This window comes from Notechis scutatus, chromosome Z (genome assembly GCF_049901735.1).
Source record: "Notechis scutatus isolate UNSWTSFEM ecotype Mainland chromosome Z, rNotScu1.2, whole genome shotgun sequence".
NCBI lineage: Eukaryota > Metazoa > Chordata > Lepidosauria > Squamata > Elapidae > Notechis > Notechis scutatus.
In genome coordinates, this window is record NC_142025.1 from 89037687 (window position 1) to 89055257 (window position 17571).

Genomic DNA, 17571 nt, shown 5'->3' on the forward strand with positions numbered 1-17571 from the left:
GTCCCTATAATGGGAGTTTTCTAGTATAGTCTTCCACAATGGAATCAGCCCACCATGTAAGCAACACAAAATCACCGACAACTGTACACTCAAAAGGTACCCTAGAGCATCTATGACAATTTGTGAAAACAAGCTCCATCAACCCAATAGAACTTGTTTCTGAGTAAGGTCAGTCTGAGTTTGGCCATCGCTAATCATCTTCCCCAGTTCCTCCAATCATATTGAAAATAAAACTTAAAATGCTACACATTGCCCCTAAATGCCTTTTTGTGGCATTCAGGAATTGTGGCAAAAAGGAATTGACTTCTCATTTGGGAGATATACGTATGTACACTGGAGAGTAGAAAAGAGGTAGGGACCCACTTTTCTGTTACAAATTTTATTCCCTTGAAGATAATCTAGTAATGCCAGTAACTGGGTTCACAGCAAAAATGTGGCTAGAAAGGGCATCCCCTCAGTCCTTCTTCCTTTCCTCCAAATGGAGTATGTGGTAGGCAGGATTGTCTGCACATTGTGGCAAAAAAGTGAAGATATGGGGCCCTAGAAGGTGCAATTGAAGCTCTATGACACATTTGCCATTTTCACCTTTTTTTTTTTAGCCATGCCCTGCTGACTAAAAATCAATTAACATAGATAGGCACTTCTTAAAGTAAGATTTTAAAAATCCAGCACTTCTTAAAATAAATTGATTATTTGGCCTAGAAAATTAGTTAATGGACTAAACAGGTCTTAATTTAACCTTTAAAAATGCTACTAGCCTTATCCCATGAAACTATCGTCATTGGGTTTTAGATTTTTAATGCAGCATTACTAGGGAAGTATGATGCTGGATGATCAAATCCATTATGGTCATTGACGAGCCCAAGGAAGATAAGGGTGCACTCAATTAAAAAGCACAAAAGATACATTAAAATTATGAAAAGCTAGACGATACAAAATATTAAAACGACAAGTATAAGATATAAAAAAGAAGAGCAAAATAATCTAAAACAGGGGTCTCCAACTTTGGCAACTTTAAGACTTGTGGACTTCAACTCCCAGAGTTCCTCAGCCAGCAAAGTCCACAAGTCTTAAAGTTGCCAAGGTTGGAGACCCCTGATCTAAAAGGAGGGTTAGTAGTATTAGATGGGTGTAAGAGTTAATCTGAGAAAGATTATATCTATCCAATTACAGAGTACTCTAGTATGGTGAATTAGATGCTCATTAAATCTAGAGCAGGGTGTCCAACCTTGGCAACTTTAAGACTTGTGGACTTCAACTCCCAGAATTCCTCAGCTTTGCTGGCTGAGGAATTCTGGGAGTTGAAGTCCACAAGTCTTAAAGTTGCCAAGGTTGGACACCCCTGATCTAGAGGGAGGCACAGCTCATCATCCAATAAATTTTAAGCACTGCTGCACGGAACTGGGCAACATTATACATTTTAGCAGACTTGATATCTAAAGCAGCAGGGCAGTATGGAATTGCCCTGTGCACTCTGGGTAATTATGCAATAATGGTGAGATCAGGGTGGTACAAATTTCTCTGTAATACAGGGGCTGGAGAAAAACATGCTCTGTATGTCCAGAGCCATAGGGGCATTGTCTTTCAGGGTATCAGCCTGAAAGTACAGCTGAGGTAAGGTGTGATATAATGTGAAATAACAAAGGCTTCGGTGTTTAGGTACTTTTAACTTTGGTTAAGTATTCCATAGGGGAAACAGAGTGCCAGTTGGATTCACTGACAATAAAGGTTTGGGTCCTAGATAGATCCAATTGGCTGTGTCTGCTAGACGATGTTTAATGAGTGTTTTGACGTGATTTTATCCCATACTGGGTAGAAGATTTGGAGAAAAGCCCAAGAATTAAATTTTAGTTCCTACTATCTATTACCATGGGGACTGAAAATCATCACTCACCGTTAAAAGGGCAAGGCTGGGTGTGGGGAGGATAAATCTGAACCAATGTAGTATGGTTACCCATCCTCTCTAACTTCCACTTTCATAAGCCCCATGTCTAGTCTAGTTCTCCTTGCAGTAACTGTTTTCATGCTCTCTGTGTTATTTTAAGGCCAGGAAATATTCTTGAAAGTATTGCTGTGTTGTCTGCATGGAATAGAACCAGACCTGTCCTCCAGAAGTTTGGGGAAGTAGAAGTCTGTGTTGTGGAAATGGCCCATCATAGAGTGGCTGTAGAAACTGAGTAAGAGTGAAGCCATGTGCAGCCTTGTTGATGCCTTCCCACAGTTTCAATGGCAATTCTAGTTGACGAACATTTCCAATGGACATTTTTCTACAATAAATATGCTTCGTATTTTGAAAATGCTCAGGAAAGGACATCAGGTCAGGTTTGGAGAGTTTGTTGGCTCACCTGTTTGCTTGCCTGAACTCTGACAAGCTCCCTGCTCCAGGGAGGTGATTAGCCTGAGATAATTCTTCTTTAGCAGGCTGTTTGCTTTGTTGTTATTAACTCTGGAGGGAATCTGACTTGAGGGCAAGAAATGACTTATTTTTAGCACCCAGGCAGCGCCAGCTAAGTAGTTGGCACCAGTTCCGCTACAAGCCTCCTGCCAAAGAGAGATGACAAGTTAGGTCACCAAGTGTCCTCCCCGCCCTATCCAAATGAATGGCTGACATGAAGTTAGAACATTCTTGTTTGATTATTCCAAGGCTACAAGTAAACTCTAAAGCCAGAAATGGTGCTAATGATGGTTCTATATTTAGACAAGAAAAACCAAATGCACAGGTATAGAATAGGTGGTATCTGGCTCCATATTAGTAAGTGCAAGATAGATCTTGGAGTCCTCACTGACAATCACTTAAATATGAGCCAACAGTATGCTGGCAGCTGCCAAAAAAAAACCCCACCACAGTTATGGGCTGCATTAACAGAGGGATAGAATCAAGATCATGTGAAGTGAGGGTGGAGCTTGTGTGCTGGTTTCTGAACATTTCATTACCAGGCTAGATAACATTTTCAATGTAGTCTAGGGGATGTCACTGTCAGTATTCTGCTGTTTATAACACTGAAGATGTTACCTAGCCTGTAACAAAACATTCAGAAACCAATCTGCAAGCTCCCTTCCAACTCTATTGTTCTGTGTCTATCCTATAAACATGGCAAGTACACACAAATATTAAACAAATGCCACCTAGTTCTTTGCACCACCAAGCTAAAACCAATCAAAATATATTTGAAATTAATAAAATATGTGAACCCATTCACATTACTTTACTAAGGAGTTGTATAATACATGTATTCCTATAACTAGTTTGGGATGAAAAGATCCCAGTTCTTTAATCAGATTGTTCAGCACTCTTGGTTAAATAAAGATCTGACACTAAGGAGCACTCATGAGAATACAGAGACAGCACTTTACTGCGACAAAATGACATTTGTCAGTTATCCTTGAGATTTGTGAGTATATCCCCTTGTTTTAAAATATTGTATAATTGAAAAGCAAATAGACCTGGGCAATTCTTTGGCATATTATTTTTATTTGTGTGCCCATGCCACATAAAACAACAAAATTGTTATCAGCAGAAATGCGGCAGCTGAAACTAGCTCCTTTTTGCCTTCTATTTTTACTTAGTGTGATTTGATTGCTTATTGTACTCTATGACTATTATTAAGTGTTGTATCTTGTGGTACTTGACTCTTGATGAATGTATCTTTTCTTTTATGTACACTGAGATCATTTGCACAAATTCCTTGTGTGTTCAATCACACTTGGACAATAAAGAATTCTACCTACCTACCAACCAACCAACCTACCTACCTACCTATCTTAGAGGCTCGAAGAAATAATCACAAACTAGTTTTTCTCCAGAACATGTATTCAGATAACAATCAGTATCATGGATAAAGACACTGTAATTACCCTTATCACAACTGAAGCCATGATTCAGGTTTGAATGCTATGCTAAAACCAGTCATAATATGCTTTAGTGTGTCAGGCAAACTAGATCATAGCCTGGGATCATATATAAGCTATCTAGTATTGGATTTACACACTGCATGACTCCATAACATCATGCTAAACCAGTTTACTTAATAGTGGATGGTTGAAAAATGCTGTGTTGGCTGGATTTGTCTGAGCAAAAAACATATTACTTGTTGGCAAAGGGAAGCTTAATGTGTGAACCTTAGCCAGATATAACTTCCAGTGAGCACACAGAAAGTTAGATGTCCCTGAAGGAACAGGGATGGCATTAGGGCAAAGGTTCTGGCCATTGAAATCTCTCAGAGAAAAGAGAGAGCAAAGGAGAGAGTATGGGATTGCCTCCATGTACTCCAGACAGCGGCTCCTCACAAGCAGACAACAGGAACTGAGTTTTTTCTGGTCAGCTGGGGAATGGAGCAACTGAAAATTTAGGGATTCCATCTATGCCCAAAATCATAATGGACACAATCTGGCTCATTTCTTAATTACTTTTGGAATCATTTTTTAACTGTTTTTCAAATATTAAGGATCTTCCAAACGGCAAAGTATTCACTGAGTGATTTTCTTTTCAGTCCTTACCACAAGAAATTTTCACTGACACTTTAAAGACTTTACAATTTGGGGAAATAAATAACAAAAGGATGATTATTGTTTCTGGAAAATTATAAATGGGCTGAGTACAAATGGATTTGAAACAAGATTTTGAAATTAATTGAATAAAACTTTCCCATCAGAAAATGGCTTATGTTTGGAATTCTGAGGGGGGAAAAACATGTTAGGATGGGATTTTGAAAGTTGGTCATGAGATGGAGCTAAAAGGAAAAATAACATACAATCATTTGTTTAGAAAAGTGACTACGATAGATTTTTGCACTTACAACCATCATAGCATCTCAATAGTCATGTAATCAAAATTCAGGTGCTTGCTTATCAGCATGCATTTATGACTGCTGTACCATTCTGGAGTCATGTGACAGCCTTCAACAAGCAAATCAATGGGGAAATACAGATTTGCTTAACAACTACATGATTCACCTAACAATTTCAATGATTCACTTAGCAAAATTGGCAAAAAGCTCATAAAATTAGATATGATTCACCTAACAACTGGATTGTCAGCAATGAAAATTCTGGCCTCAATTGTGGTTGTAAGTCAAGGCTCACCTGTAAAGATTAAAGTTTAAGGAGAACATCTATGTGATTTGTTAACAAAGAATAGAGCAAAATATCTTAATCTTCAATGTACTGAAGAAGATATCAGAACAATTCTTTCAGAAATTAATTTTAAAAATGCCTGCCATTATACATAGAGTGTGGATGATATTATAGAAGACAAATATGTTCTAATGGATTTTTTATTATTATTATTTATTTATTTATCTATTTTCAAATTTACACATCTCTGTTTACATTGTTAACAGTTTTGTGTCATCGATATTACATATATTTACATTTATTTCTATGGAATTTTTTTAACTTGTCTTTTGTTGAGACAAAGGGGGAAGTTACTTCTTTACATTTATTTTTAATTTTATTTTTATTTTTCTTTCTTTTCCATTATTTCTTTTCTATTATTATATTTTCTTTTTTGTAGTTTTAGCTCTACAATTGTAATACTTAATAAAATTATTTTAATGTGAAAAAAAATCTGCCAGAGATTAATCACTGTGAAAGGGTTGGGAGATTGAGAAACATTGTTCAAAACTCTTTGCCCTTATCCTATCTATGAATCTGGTTCAAAGGCCAATCAATATTCTGTTTTACTTCATTAAAATATTTTAATGCTACTGTGATTAAAATATTAGCTTCATATAAAGTGAAATTTGTCAATGGACAAATCAGTAAAGTATATGTACTTAAAATATTTAGGAAACACCATTATATCATAACATCTTAACCAAAGGGATCTCTTTATAACAAAAGATAGGTTAATTCTATTATATTCACACTCATTATTTCACTTGATATAGGGCAGCCTCAAATCATAAAACCCTATTAAACTCATATGTTGCATTATTGTTGGTTAAACAAGCAAAACTGGCTGGTCTCACTCTACAAAGTAAATCATATATCAATTGTTGGCTTCAAACATCATGCTAAGCCCAAACCAAACAATTATGGCTTTCAACAGTATGTGAACTCAACCATCATCTTTGTCTCACATTAAAAGTAAAAGTGAAATCTGCACCATGAAATTAATGAGAAGCATACGACATATATCAGTCTATAACCTTGGCCTTGGATCCCAAGTAAAGGAAATTATAGAAAGAAAAATTCTCATTCCTTCTCTCCCCTCTCACCAACACCCCTCCTAATCCTTGCCAAAGGGTCAAGTGTATTGGAGGTGGGTGTCAACCATGCAGACTCCAGCAAGGATGTTACCAGAGGAAAATATCCATCTCCTCTACAGTAAATATTAGAACAGTAAATATTATAATATTAGAAGTATGAGTTGAAGCTGTTCCTCCCTCCTTCAATAATCTTCCTTGCCTGGCTTCATTTTGTAAAGGAGATCATCAATGTCGAAGGAGGTTGAAGGGAAGGAAAATACAGCTGTTCACCAATCTCTTTAATTTATTATATTGTGGGATGTGTGTCCTTGAATTTAATGCTTGGCTTCTTCAGAATCAGATTTTTTCTTATTATTTTCTGTTACTTACAACATGTTATCTTATCTTGCGGTTACTTTGATACGAATGAATTCAATAGCTTAAGCTTCATTCTTTTCGTTCTAATCAAAGCTTGAGTTTTAATCAATTAGTAGTACTGTGCAAAGTATACATCACAAAAAGATAGAGGGCTCATGATAGACAGAATCATAAATTGTCCAGCTGTTTTTTAGTGATTTGTGCAAAACTGTGTTGGTTAAATTGCTTGTATGAACTCAGATAATTAGGCAGGCTAAAAACAATTATTCATGATTAATCATTCCTTGGCTATATCCTTTAACTCTTCCAGTGAGTTCAGGTTTATCAGTCAACATCTGAACTAAGTGAAAATAGATTCTGTATAACAATTTCTGTAACCATAACAGGTTAAACAAGCCTAATGATTTTTACATAAAGCTATAAGCCATACTCTATAAACAATGAGTGTTCATACAGCAGACTAAATGAAAACCAAGCAATTGCATAATTAACACTAGTCAATGATAGTATCAAAGGTAATAAAATCTTGTAATGGATCCTGGGTTGACTAGAGAGATTTTTTTTTCAATGTTTCTCTACTTTTTTTGTATATTGAATTGCAAATAAATGTATGAAGATTATTGGTGTTATTTGATTATCTGAGAACTGGAAAACTTTTCTAAATGAAATTAAATAAAACAATACACTGTTACAAAAATATCAAGTTAAATCACAGCAATTTATCTTTTATCAGTTCATTTGCTTGTGATCTTAACTGCTAATCTGTCTGTTTTCCTAAGTAATTCATATTACTAAATCTGAATCAAAGGATGGTTCCCCCTCCCCTCTTATATGTCTAGCCCCTTAGTCTGAGAAATGTAAATCCCACCAGGCACCTAGGACTCCAACTTTTTGTTTTAATAATAATCTCGATGGTTGATTTAGAAATAACAGGACGAGTGTTTCATTATTTTCCTACTCCGAGTGTTGGCTCTCCTAATCGGCTTTAATGTTACAAGTACATTGATGCTTCCTCCCCTGTCTTGGCCCACAGAAAGGAGAAGAGGTAAAGGGAACAGGTTTAAACATTTTTCAGAAGCCTTGTCATCTTTTATCAGATCCGCCTGGAGCTTTAATGTCGGGAGCCCTGTTCCCTTACTGTACATTAGCAGCTGCATTCCAGAAAGTTGGGTCAATTCCCTTCGCACCTTCCGGCCGCCTTGAGCAGCTTCCCAGGTTCGTCTGCCGCGCCTCTCTCTTCCTTCGCGATTAGCCAGCGGCCCTTCTTTTCAACCTCGGCCTGTTTTCCTAATTCCCAGCACACGCGTTTCATACTTCACAAGGAGCAAATGACCCCGAGTGTCGGCAAATAGTTATCACATTCGAACCCGATTTTTTTAAAAAAAAATCTGCAGGGATGGCGCAATCGTATGGAATTCAGCCATCATTCCTACCGAGATCGATCGATCTGAAAATAAGGTGTAGAAGCCTCTAGACGGGCAGTCTTAATTTGTAAAGCCCTCGCTCAAGAAGGCATGTGTTCATAATGCTTTCGAAATACGGCAACCTGGAGGGTAACATCTAGAATTTGTTGTAATAGAATCATACTTTTGAGTGGGCGGAATCCATAATTTAAAAACTAACTTATGTTTGTCAGTTAATTTCTGCTTGGCCTCTGAACCTTTTTAAACGTACCTTAACGCACAGACAAGAGTTGGGAGAAAATTTTAATTACCTCTAATTCCACGGAGAACTAAGGTTGTCCCCTAACAGTTTTCAAAGTAATAACGAGGCGAGTTATAATTAGTTATAATTAGTTTTCCGCTGCTCTGGACGAGAACCTTTCACTCCTAGGAATGAACAGTTGATCTGAATTCTAGAAAATCACTTTGTAAATCTTCCTTTACACCCTATTTGAATATGAATAAAATTCAAATACTGGGTTGTCCATTTTCCCCTGCCTTTTACATTTAAATAAATCTAACTGTCATCTGTTTTATATAACTTTTAACATATAGCTGTCTCTTTTTATACTAATTAAAATAATTTATTCCATATTTGTTTTGCATGTGGTATAAATTGCACAAATATTTATCCATAGGTGTTGTTACAATATCTGTGAGATGGCTGTTTTAAATTTGTCCTTAATACCCCAAAGGAAGATTGAGGTAAATTTTATTTCCTGAATTGTGATGGAAACACTGGAACAGAAATTAACCAAAATTAATCCAATTGTGCTTTAAGACAAGAACATACCTGACTCTAAACAATGTTTTGAGGCATCCAAGATTTTAATTTAAAAACTTCAAATCACAAGCCTAAACAATGATTTTTTTAAAAAATCTGAAATTAAAAATGTGCATCTTGAGAACAAATATCCATGGTATTAAGCATCCTGTAACTACTCCTCTGTAAAACCAAGCCAAATATAAATGCTAGCAAGGAAACCCATCTCATGAAAAAAAAAAACCTCTTTTATGGAAGACAAAGCCAAATAGAAATGTCAATATTTGAATTTAGAGTATTTTCATTTTATGTATAGGGTTATGAGGACACCATTTAAGCAACTTTATGTAAATGAGTTACATGTAGATAACTAAACAAAGAAAAAGCACTCAAACATTTTATACTATACTATTCATGTAAACATGTATATTTCCATCATAGGAAATATTAGAAACATGGTAATTATTAATACATACAGTATTGGCAATTTCTAAGGTTTTAGCTAGCCTGATGGAGAGTTTTAGAAATGTCTATTTTAAAAAACAGGAAGAGAGATGTCCATTCTTTTTCTCCAGGGAAACTATAGATAATAGAATAAATGCTGTTTGCAATTTTTTGATTTCAGAATTTTGCCAAGTGTCTTATTCTTGAAATCTTACAGGTGAATTTCCAACTTATTTCACTTATTATATGTTCAGTTAAGTGGGGATAAATTTTCAAATGTGAGAAGGCTGAAAGAGGACAAAGATCACAAAAAGGAGGTGAGAGTTTAACAGGTGAGATGGTACCTTTGAGAATGTACAAGTGTTTTTTTTCCTATCTTTGAAAAACGTCTACATTTTTCACAGAACCATTGGACAGAGGTCAAATGGATTATTCTATTTATTCAAGCCTTTCTTTAAAGTGAGACCATGGAGGTGCACCTAATACATATTTCTCAACCTATTCTCAGCCTATCCCTATTTAATTATAGCATTGATTATCAATATCCAACAGGGATAATGCCTTCCGGGCTTAGAATGATGGATATTGTAATTCAGCATATCTAGAAAGGAAAGGATACTCTAATGGTGGGTTTCTGTAGATTGGCGAGTTGATCAGGATGTTTGATCTTTAGCTACATGAATGTTCTACTGCCAAGATTCAGCTCTGGAGTATTCATTCCCATTTAATCATCTCTGCACTTTCTTCCTTGATAGATCTAATTTCCAAATTCATTTGCACCATCTGGAGTTTAAATGTTATTGATACTGATTTTGGATATTCATGGACATAATTATGGCTCATCTCACTGGTTAGACTCAATTGCTGTTTACCCATTGGCTGGCATCCAACTTGTCAATGGGCTTTTGGCAACATCAGTTGTCAATTAATATCTGAAGCCAGCAGGCAAAATGTTAAAGATGAAATTCAACTGCTAAAGTATTGTCGCCTTCCCAACCACCAAGATGGCATTGTGTTTGACAGGCAGGGAAAAGCTGATTTTAGTAGAGTTCCAGTGGAAAGATGTAAGTACTAGAGTTTAGAAATAGTGATTAATAAAGAATTTGCATGGTACCATTCACATAACTTTCTGAGACCAAATCAAACAAACTACATTATAGCTTCTTGTAATGGCTTAGCAAAATAAGTACATCCAAACAGTGTACTTTATCTTATCACCAAGAAGTTGGTGAGGTCTTCTTACTGCAGTCCATTTTTCTTCCTCAAGAGTGCAGATTAAGTTAAAAAATAATTGCCAAAGCCCTCCACAATTCCTAATGCATTCCTGTATTTTGGGTGACCTTACCTCCTTGGTTTCAAGGATGCTTTTTAAAGAAGACCAAGTGTTGAATTATAAACTGAGGGATATTCAGTAGGATTGGTGGTCCAGGGCATTCTGTTATTCTTCCTCCATTCAACCCCTGGTTATATAAGTACTGGACTACATCACTTTGAAGAGGCAAATCCAACTCCAGGTTCATCTCAGCTCTAGAAAGAAAGTACCTCTCTGCAGGGACCAGAACCCAGGCTGTAAAGATTGTTGCACCTTCTTTTTTGTGGTTTTTACACATATTGCAGCATTCTCAGAAGCTTTTCAAACTGTATAAAATTCAGTGAAAGAAACATGTTTTTATGTATGTATGTATGTATGTATATATGTATATATATATATATATATATATATATATATATATATATATATATATATATATATATATATATATATATATATATATATATATATATATATACTGTATATATATATATATATATATATATATATATATATATATATATATATATATATATATATATATTCTGTGTGTGTATATATATATACTATATATATGTGTGTGTGTGTGTGTGTGTTTCTTAAGTTTTCACGGGTATTTATATGTATGGTATTCAGCTTTGTTCGGTATTTTCCCACGTCATTATAGTTGTGCTTTTAAAGTTGTAGCAACGTTTCGGCAGAATCTCATCTGCCATCATCAGGCTTCTGTATTGGGTTTGACGTGGAAAATACCTGAACAAAGCTGAATACCATATATATATATATATATATATATATATATATATATATATATATATATATATATATATATATATATATATATATATATATATATATATGTATAGTGAGTTATTCAGAGTTTCACGTATTGTAGTTCTTGTTAGCAACGTTCAGCAGAATCTCATCTGCCATCATCAGGCTTCTGTATTGTATTGTATTGATGATGGCAGATGAGATTCTGCTGAAACGTTGCTACAACTTTTTAAAAGAACTACAATGACGTGGGAAAATACCCTAACCAAGTAACACCATACATGTAAGTACTCGCTAAAAACTTAAGAAAACAAATATATATATATATATATATATATATATATATATATATATATATATATATATATATATATATATATATATATATATATATACATACACACACACACACACACAAAAAAAAATTACAGTAGATTTTCTCCTTTTAAAAAAGTCATTGTTTTGATGCAATTCTAAATGTTGACCTTTCCCATTTCTTGGCCCCTTTTTAATCAAGTTAAAAATGCCACCATCTGTCCTAATGATCAGACTTCTCTCCCTATTTTCTTGAATTATAAAATTTGATTTCTATATGGTATGAGCTTGATTATTAAAAAAGCAAACAATGTAAAGATCATTCGGTTGAAAATCAGGGAGGTTTTGGAGAATTTAGCATCTGAAAGAATTCAACTACAGCAACCTCTTTTTCAATTTTTTTTAAAACCAAAGCATATACAAGGGATGTGTTTTAAAGGTCAGCCAGAGGTCATTCCAAAAGATCATATCGGAGAAATACTATTCCACAAGAGCAAATATTATATAATCTAAGCCAATACAATTTTTTCCCTTGTATCTTAATTTATAAGATATAATTTAAGTCCTGTATATGGCAGCACTTTGAGTCTTGAATGTAAGAATTGACTCAAATATATTTTTAAAAAGGCAACTGGATTTTCTTTCTTTTCTCCTTGAAGACATCTTGCTTCTCATCCAAGAAGATTCTTCAGTTCTTTAGCTTCTTGGATGAGAAACAAAATGTCTTCAAGGAAAAAAACAAAAGAAGTCCAATTGCCTTTTGAAAAGAACCTTTAGGATAATCATGACCTGGATAACTGAGAATCTCCATAGACTTTTAAGAATTGACTTCTATGCTGGTCATTGTCTTCTCATGTGCCCAGGAAAAATCTATCATACTTAATATCTGTTTGGGTCAAATACAGCCAGGTCACCCTTATCCAGTTACCCAGTTCTTCTAATATATAACAATATCACAGCGTACATAGCTGTCATGACAACCTGAGATGATGGGCTGCAGAATCCTAGAGAAAATACTGGTACATATTCTCTTATCTGAGAATCAAATTTTTTGGCTGGTTTTATACATTTGTGCTCTCAAGTTGGCTATATTTAATAGTGCTACAGTATTACTATACAGAACTATGTATGAAAATATGTACATGTATGTGTATATATGTGTATGTATGTATGTATGTATGTATATATGTATGTTTGTATGCATTTGTGGGTGTGGGTGTGCACGCACACACCAGGCAATTTGAAACTATTGCAACCTGTATTAGATTCATTTTTTATTCCCAGCATCAGGTCCTTAACTAGCTTTCTCATTGTCTTTTGCACCTTAAATTTCAGATTTGTAGCTCAAACAAATTGGGTAGACACTGATTCAAGATAAGACTAGGTAATCAAAATTACATCATCTAGTTAGACTGTTTACTTTGAAGAATTCTATATCTTTTTGTAATGCAGAAGTAAATTATGACTTTCCCATTTTTATATATGTGAAAGGTGACTCCTGCCTCATATATTCTGACTGACCATTTCTCCCCCCTGTTATACATTAATAAAACCAATACATTGATATTTGTATGCACTTGGACATATTCGTGCAAAATTATGCATGGTTATTAATGTATTAATTTTTATTATTATTTGTTAAACAATTATTTACTGATTATCTTCTTCCGCTGGAAGTATATCATGAAGAGGGATTGAACATTTGTGAGAAACTTTAATAAATTCAGATCTTTCCCAATTCACTTAAATCCTGCTGCATAATACAAGATGAAGGAACATAAACTTTCAAACATAAACTTTCAAGTGAAAATAATCACTTGAATTTGAAAGGAACTGAATGACTAGAAATTAGAAAACATACAACAAAATAAGGTGCGAGGATTGCTGTGAAATGCATATACTGACTTACAGCTCATTATCAATTATTGATCATTGATTTGTTCATTTCTGAGCCTTTTTTTCAATGTAATTATTAGAGCATTTGCTCTATACTATACTAGAAAATACAGCTATACAAGCCAAAAGCGCAGCTCAGTAACTGTGACGTTTTATAAATTCTCTATAGATAATTTTAATTACCCTAAAATATGTGTAGGTGCATATTGTTGTTGAATTATGTATGTTTGTATTTTAAATTCCAGAGGCTTAATCTTTTTTCTTTGAGACAAAAGATATCTACTGGAAGAATAGATTTTAGGGGAAAGGAAAAATTAAGCAGGCTGAAGAAAATAGTTCTCTTATAGTGCTTCTGTCTACATTAAGAAGTATGATTGAAAGGGCAAAATTTTACTAAAATACCAATATTTTTCTTTATAACTTGAAATTATTAACTTTAAATAAGCAGTACAACCATATTCTGCTTACTAAACTAAATTCTCTGAATCAATTCTTGCTCACAGTTATATTTGTAACAAAACATTTGATTCTTAAAAGTTTACCACTTCTTTTTAATAGGAAGTTTGTTTCATCAAACCTGGGGCTAAAAGAGATCTGATTAATCTAATTTATGACAGGAGAATCTTTTTGAACCTGGAGATACATTCTGGTTGTGCTTTGCATATATGAGTCATATCCATTTGGCATTGAAAATATGAGTATTTTTGTTGTTGCTGTGATTTAATTTTTCTCAATTATTTTCACATAATCAAACAAAATAAGGTTAAAAACACCGCTAGATGTACTGAATGTTTATTCTTTATTATTTATAGTGGACATCTGAACAAAAATTTTCCAACACAACTTATTTTTCAAAATTAAACACTTTTTGATTTATATTCATAGCCCACTTATGATTATATTTAAATAGGAATTAAGGAATAACTTACATAAAAGAAAAACTTGGAAAGTGATAGTGGAAGGCCATATTTAAGTTAACTTCATATTAAAGCTGTTGATATTTCTAATTCAAGTGTTTAACATATTTTAGTATAAGGAGATATTTTAATTAAGCCACAGGAAAAACCAACATTAGATTATTAAATGCTAAAATATTTTTAATAACCTAAATTTTGCTTTTGCTGAAAAAAAATCTCAGATCACCTCATGCCCCAGTACAGGGAAATAAGTCTTTGGCAAAATAATTTTTAGCTTTTATCTTCTTGGTTTGCTTAAATGGAGCCAATATTTTTATGAAGCAAGCAGGAAATTAAAATGTCAAATTGTTGTCATACCCAAAAAAAATATTGAAGTTAAAACTTAGATCTTGGTTGTTTTCTTGATATTTTTTTCTGCAGATGTTGGCATCATTAAGCAAATCTATTTAAAGTGAAAGAGCACATCTGAGGAATCATTTTATATAGCATTGTTAATAAACATTTGTGATCTGATGGCAAATACCTAATAACAGCAAACCTTGGTGGTAGTTTAATGTTTCTGTTCTTTTAGTTGATTGCCTTTACAATGTCTGCTGCTTATAAATTAGATTCCAATATATTATTCTGATGCCATAAATGACTGAGGCAGACATTTTCAAGCAAAAGGAAAAAATATTTTAAGTATAATCCTCCCAAAACGAAAAAAAGCAAAGTGAACATGTAGCAACTTTGCACAAATTCTGAAAAAGCAAAATGATGAGAAACACGAATCAGGATGAAGAGAGGATGCAAATATACTAAAGTAAGGAAAAAGGAGTAGGCTGACAAAAAGTTTGAGATGAGGAGAAAAGAAATCTTACCACCAAATAGGGTAACCGGCTAGGACCTTTGTATCACCGAAGAAAAATGCTAAAGTTAATCCAAGCAGGTGGTAATCCATTAGTCCAGGCTTGGTGCTGAGGAGAAGAGCAATCTCCACGAAGTTTGCAGAAAAACATTTAAGGACCCCCCCAAAAAATCAAAACAAAACAATCCCACCCTGAAAAAACAACAACAGGTATTTCTACCCCCCCCCCCTCACATGTACAGCCCCCCCCAAAGCCAAGAAATATTCCTAAAGTAGAAAATGACTTTATGCTGGTCAGAAATGCACCTCACTGAACCTTTTTTCCCCACCCACCCCTGACAAACTACCAAAGCCTCTATTAAAATGTGCTGTGCTTTGGAGATGTCAGGAAGCATCCAATCAGATTGCACGGCCTAAGGTGAGGGATGAGCCTATAGTTCAAGGCTGTCAGTCATTCCAACATTTTCAACACACACACACACACACACACAGCAATGTGTGCTTGTTACAGAGAGTAATAAGCAAACCTTGAAAGAGAGTTTTCTGGTGTATTCCCTTTGTGATTCTCCTCCCCCCCCCCAATTTTTTTAAACTCTCCATGGGATGTACAGTTTATGGTTCATCTGCCATGACATGATTAAGCTTGAAAGGTAAGGTGAGAATGGGAAATCTCTTGAATTTCATTGATATGCCTTCTGGGCTCCTTTTGTATTTCTCTGCCAGTTGGATGGCAAATACAAAATCTGCTCCTTCCAAGGCAATTTTACAGGTTATGCACCTTCACTGTCTTATAGGTGAAAAAATTATCTGTTTTTCAACTGAATATCTTTAATTACTTACTTAAACCATTTCTGCCTCATTTTCTCAAAGCAATTAAAAACAAATGTAGGAAAAGCAGAAATGAAGAAGAAAGAATGTAAAATCAATTAACAATATACCTACCTCTAAAAACATGAATTGACTGAAAGTCCTTCAATAGCACCACGAAAGAACAATCACACCCAAAACGCCTCCTATCCTTTTCTAGAGGCAGGCTTTAGGCTATGTGCTTGAAACCAAGTATGCAGAGATGGGGCCAGGTGGGCTTCCATAATTGAAATGCAGTGACAGAGAAGACATTCATGCTCTCCACTTAAGCTGACAGGACCAGGACTCCCGATAGTCACTATCACTCAGGGGTGTGACATACTAAACTATTTTTCATAAGCCATAATATTGCCTCAGCAATTGCATTCCATTTACTGGCATTAATGGCCATGAAATATATTTATTTGATTTCAAACTCTATGATTTGCTTGCCATTTTACAGATTATCCAGGAGGAAATAGGGATCCAAGGGAAGAGATTCTTTCTTTGCTTGTTCATATTATTAAAATGTTCAGGATATAATCAGCTTCCTATATATATATATCCAGCAAAGTAGTGCGATAATAATTGTCCTTCTGTTTTTTACATTCTTCTTGCATAGGGTCAAAATAATAGAACATGTAAAATTTGTTTGAGTTCATGAACAGCATATATTTTGACATTTCATGGGAAACAAATTATTCAGAAAATGGTTTCTTCCTGTGTGGATAAATAAATCTCTCTTGACCCAACTTGTTGCATCTCAACCTATAAATGTCTGAAGGATTTAAGAAGAATGTTTATCAATATAGGTCTCAGCATGAACTGAGACCTTGATGTAAGGTAGGGAATATAGTGCAATTCATATATTACCTCTTTAACATCAAAAAGCCTATCTTAAATGGCTGCAAATTCACATTCTATCCTCAGTCAAAGCTATTCTCCATCACATTTATTTGTATGTTTGGATAAGATATAACAACTTTTCATGCAATTTCAGACCCAGTATATTTTCCTGAGTGCCAATTTGGTGCAAACTGCAAAGATTAAGATGCTGGATTAGCAACAAAGAGATCTGGCTCCAAATTCTCTATCAGCCACAGAAGCTCCATAAGGGACTTTGTCAGTTTGACACAACTTGCAGGGTTGTTGTGGGGAAACAAAAAGAAGACGAAGGAATGTTTAAATCTATTGATAATTGAATATAGCAATAGATAAGTAAACAAGCTTGTTATACAATGATAATGTTTTCTGCATTGCTGCAATAATAATGCAGTTTTCTGCATTCAAGCTACTGCTCTTTACAGCATATGCATATCCCCGTGTATAATCTGGAAACTAAGTGGGTTGGGAGGAAGGATTAAAAAGACGTTTTACTCCTGAACAAGGGATGGTAAGAAATGAGGACTTTCAGATTTGTTAATTTTCTTAAGCTAATAGGGTGATCCA

At 34.5% G+C, this 17571-nt stretch overlaps 1 protein-coding gene across 1 annotated transcript in view; it reads right to left on the reverse strand.

Moving 5' to 3' along the window:
* The window catches only part of WNT3 (Wnt family member 3), a 30138-nt gene extending 14738 nt beyond the window's left edge, over positions 1–15400 (reverse strand). The window contains exon 1 of the mRNA XM_026682799.2: positions 15290–15400. Within this exon, the coding sequence (XP_026538584.1) occupies positions 15290–15369 (80 nt within the window). The 5' untranslated portion in view covers positions 15370–15400. The remainder of the gene's footprint in view (positions 1–15289) is intronic.
* Between the last annotated feature and the right edge of the window lie 2171 nt (positions 15401–17571).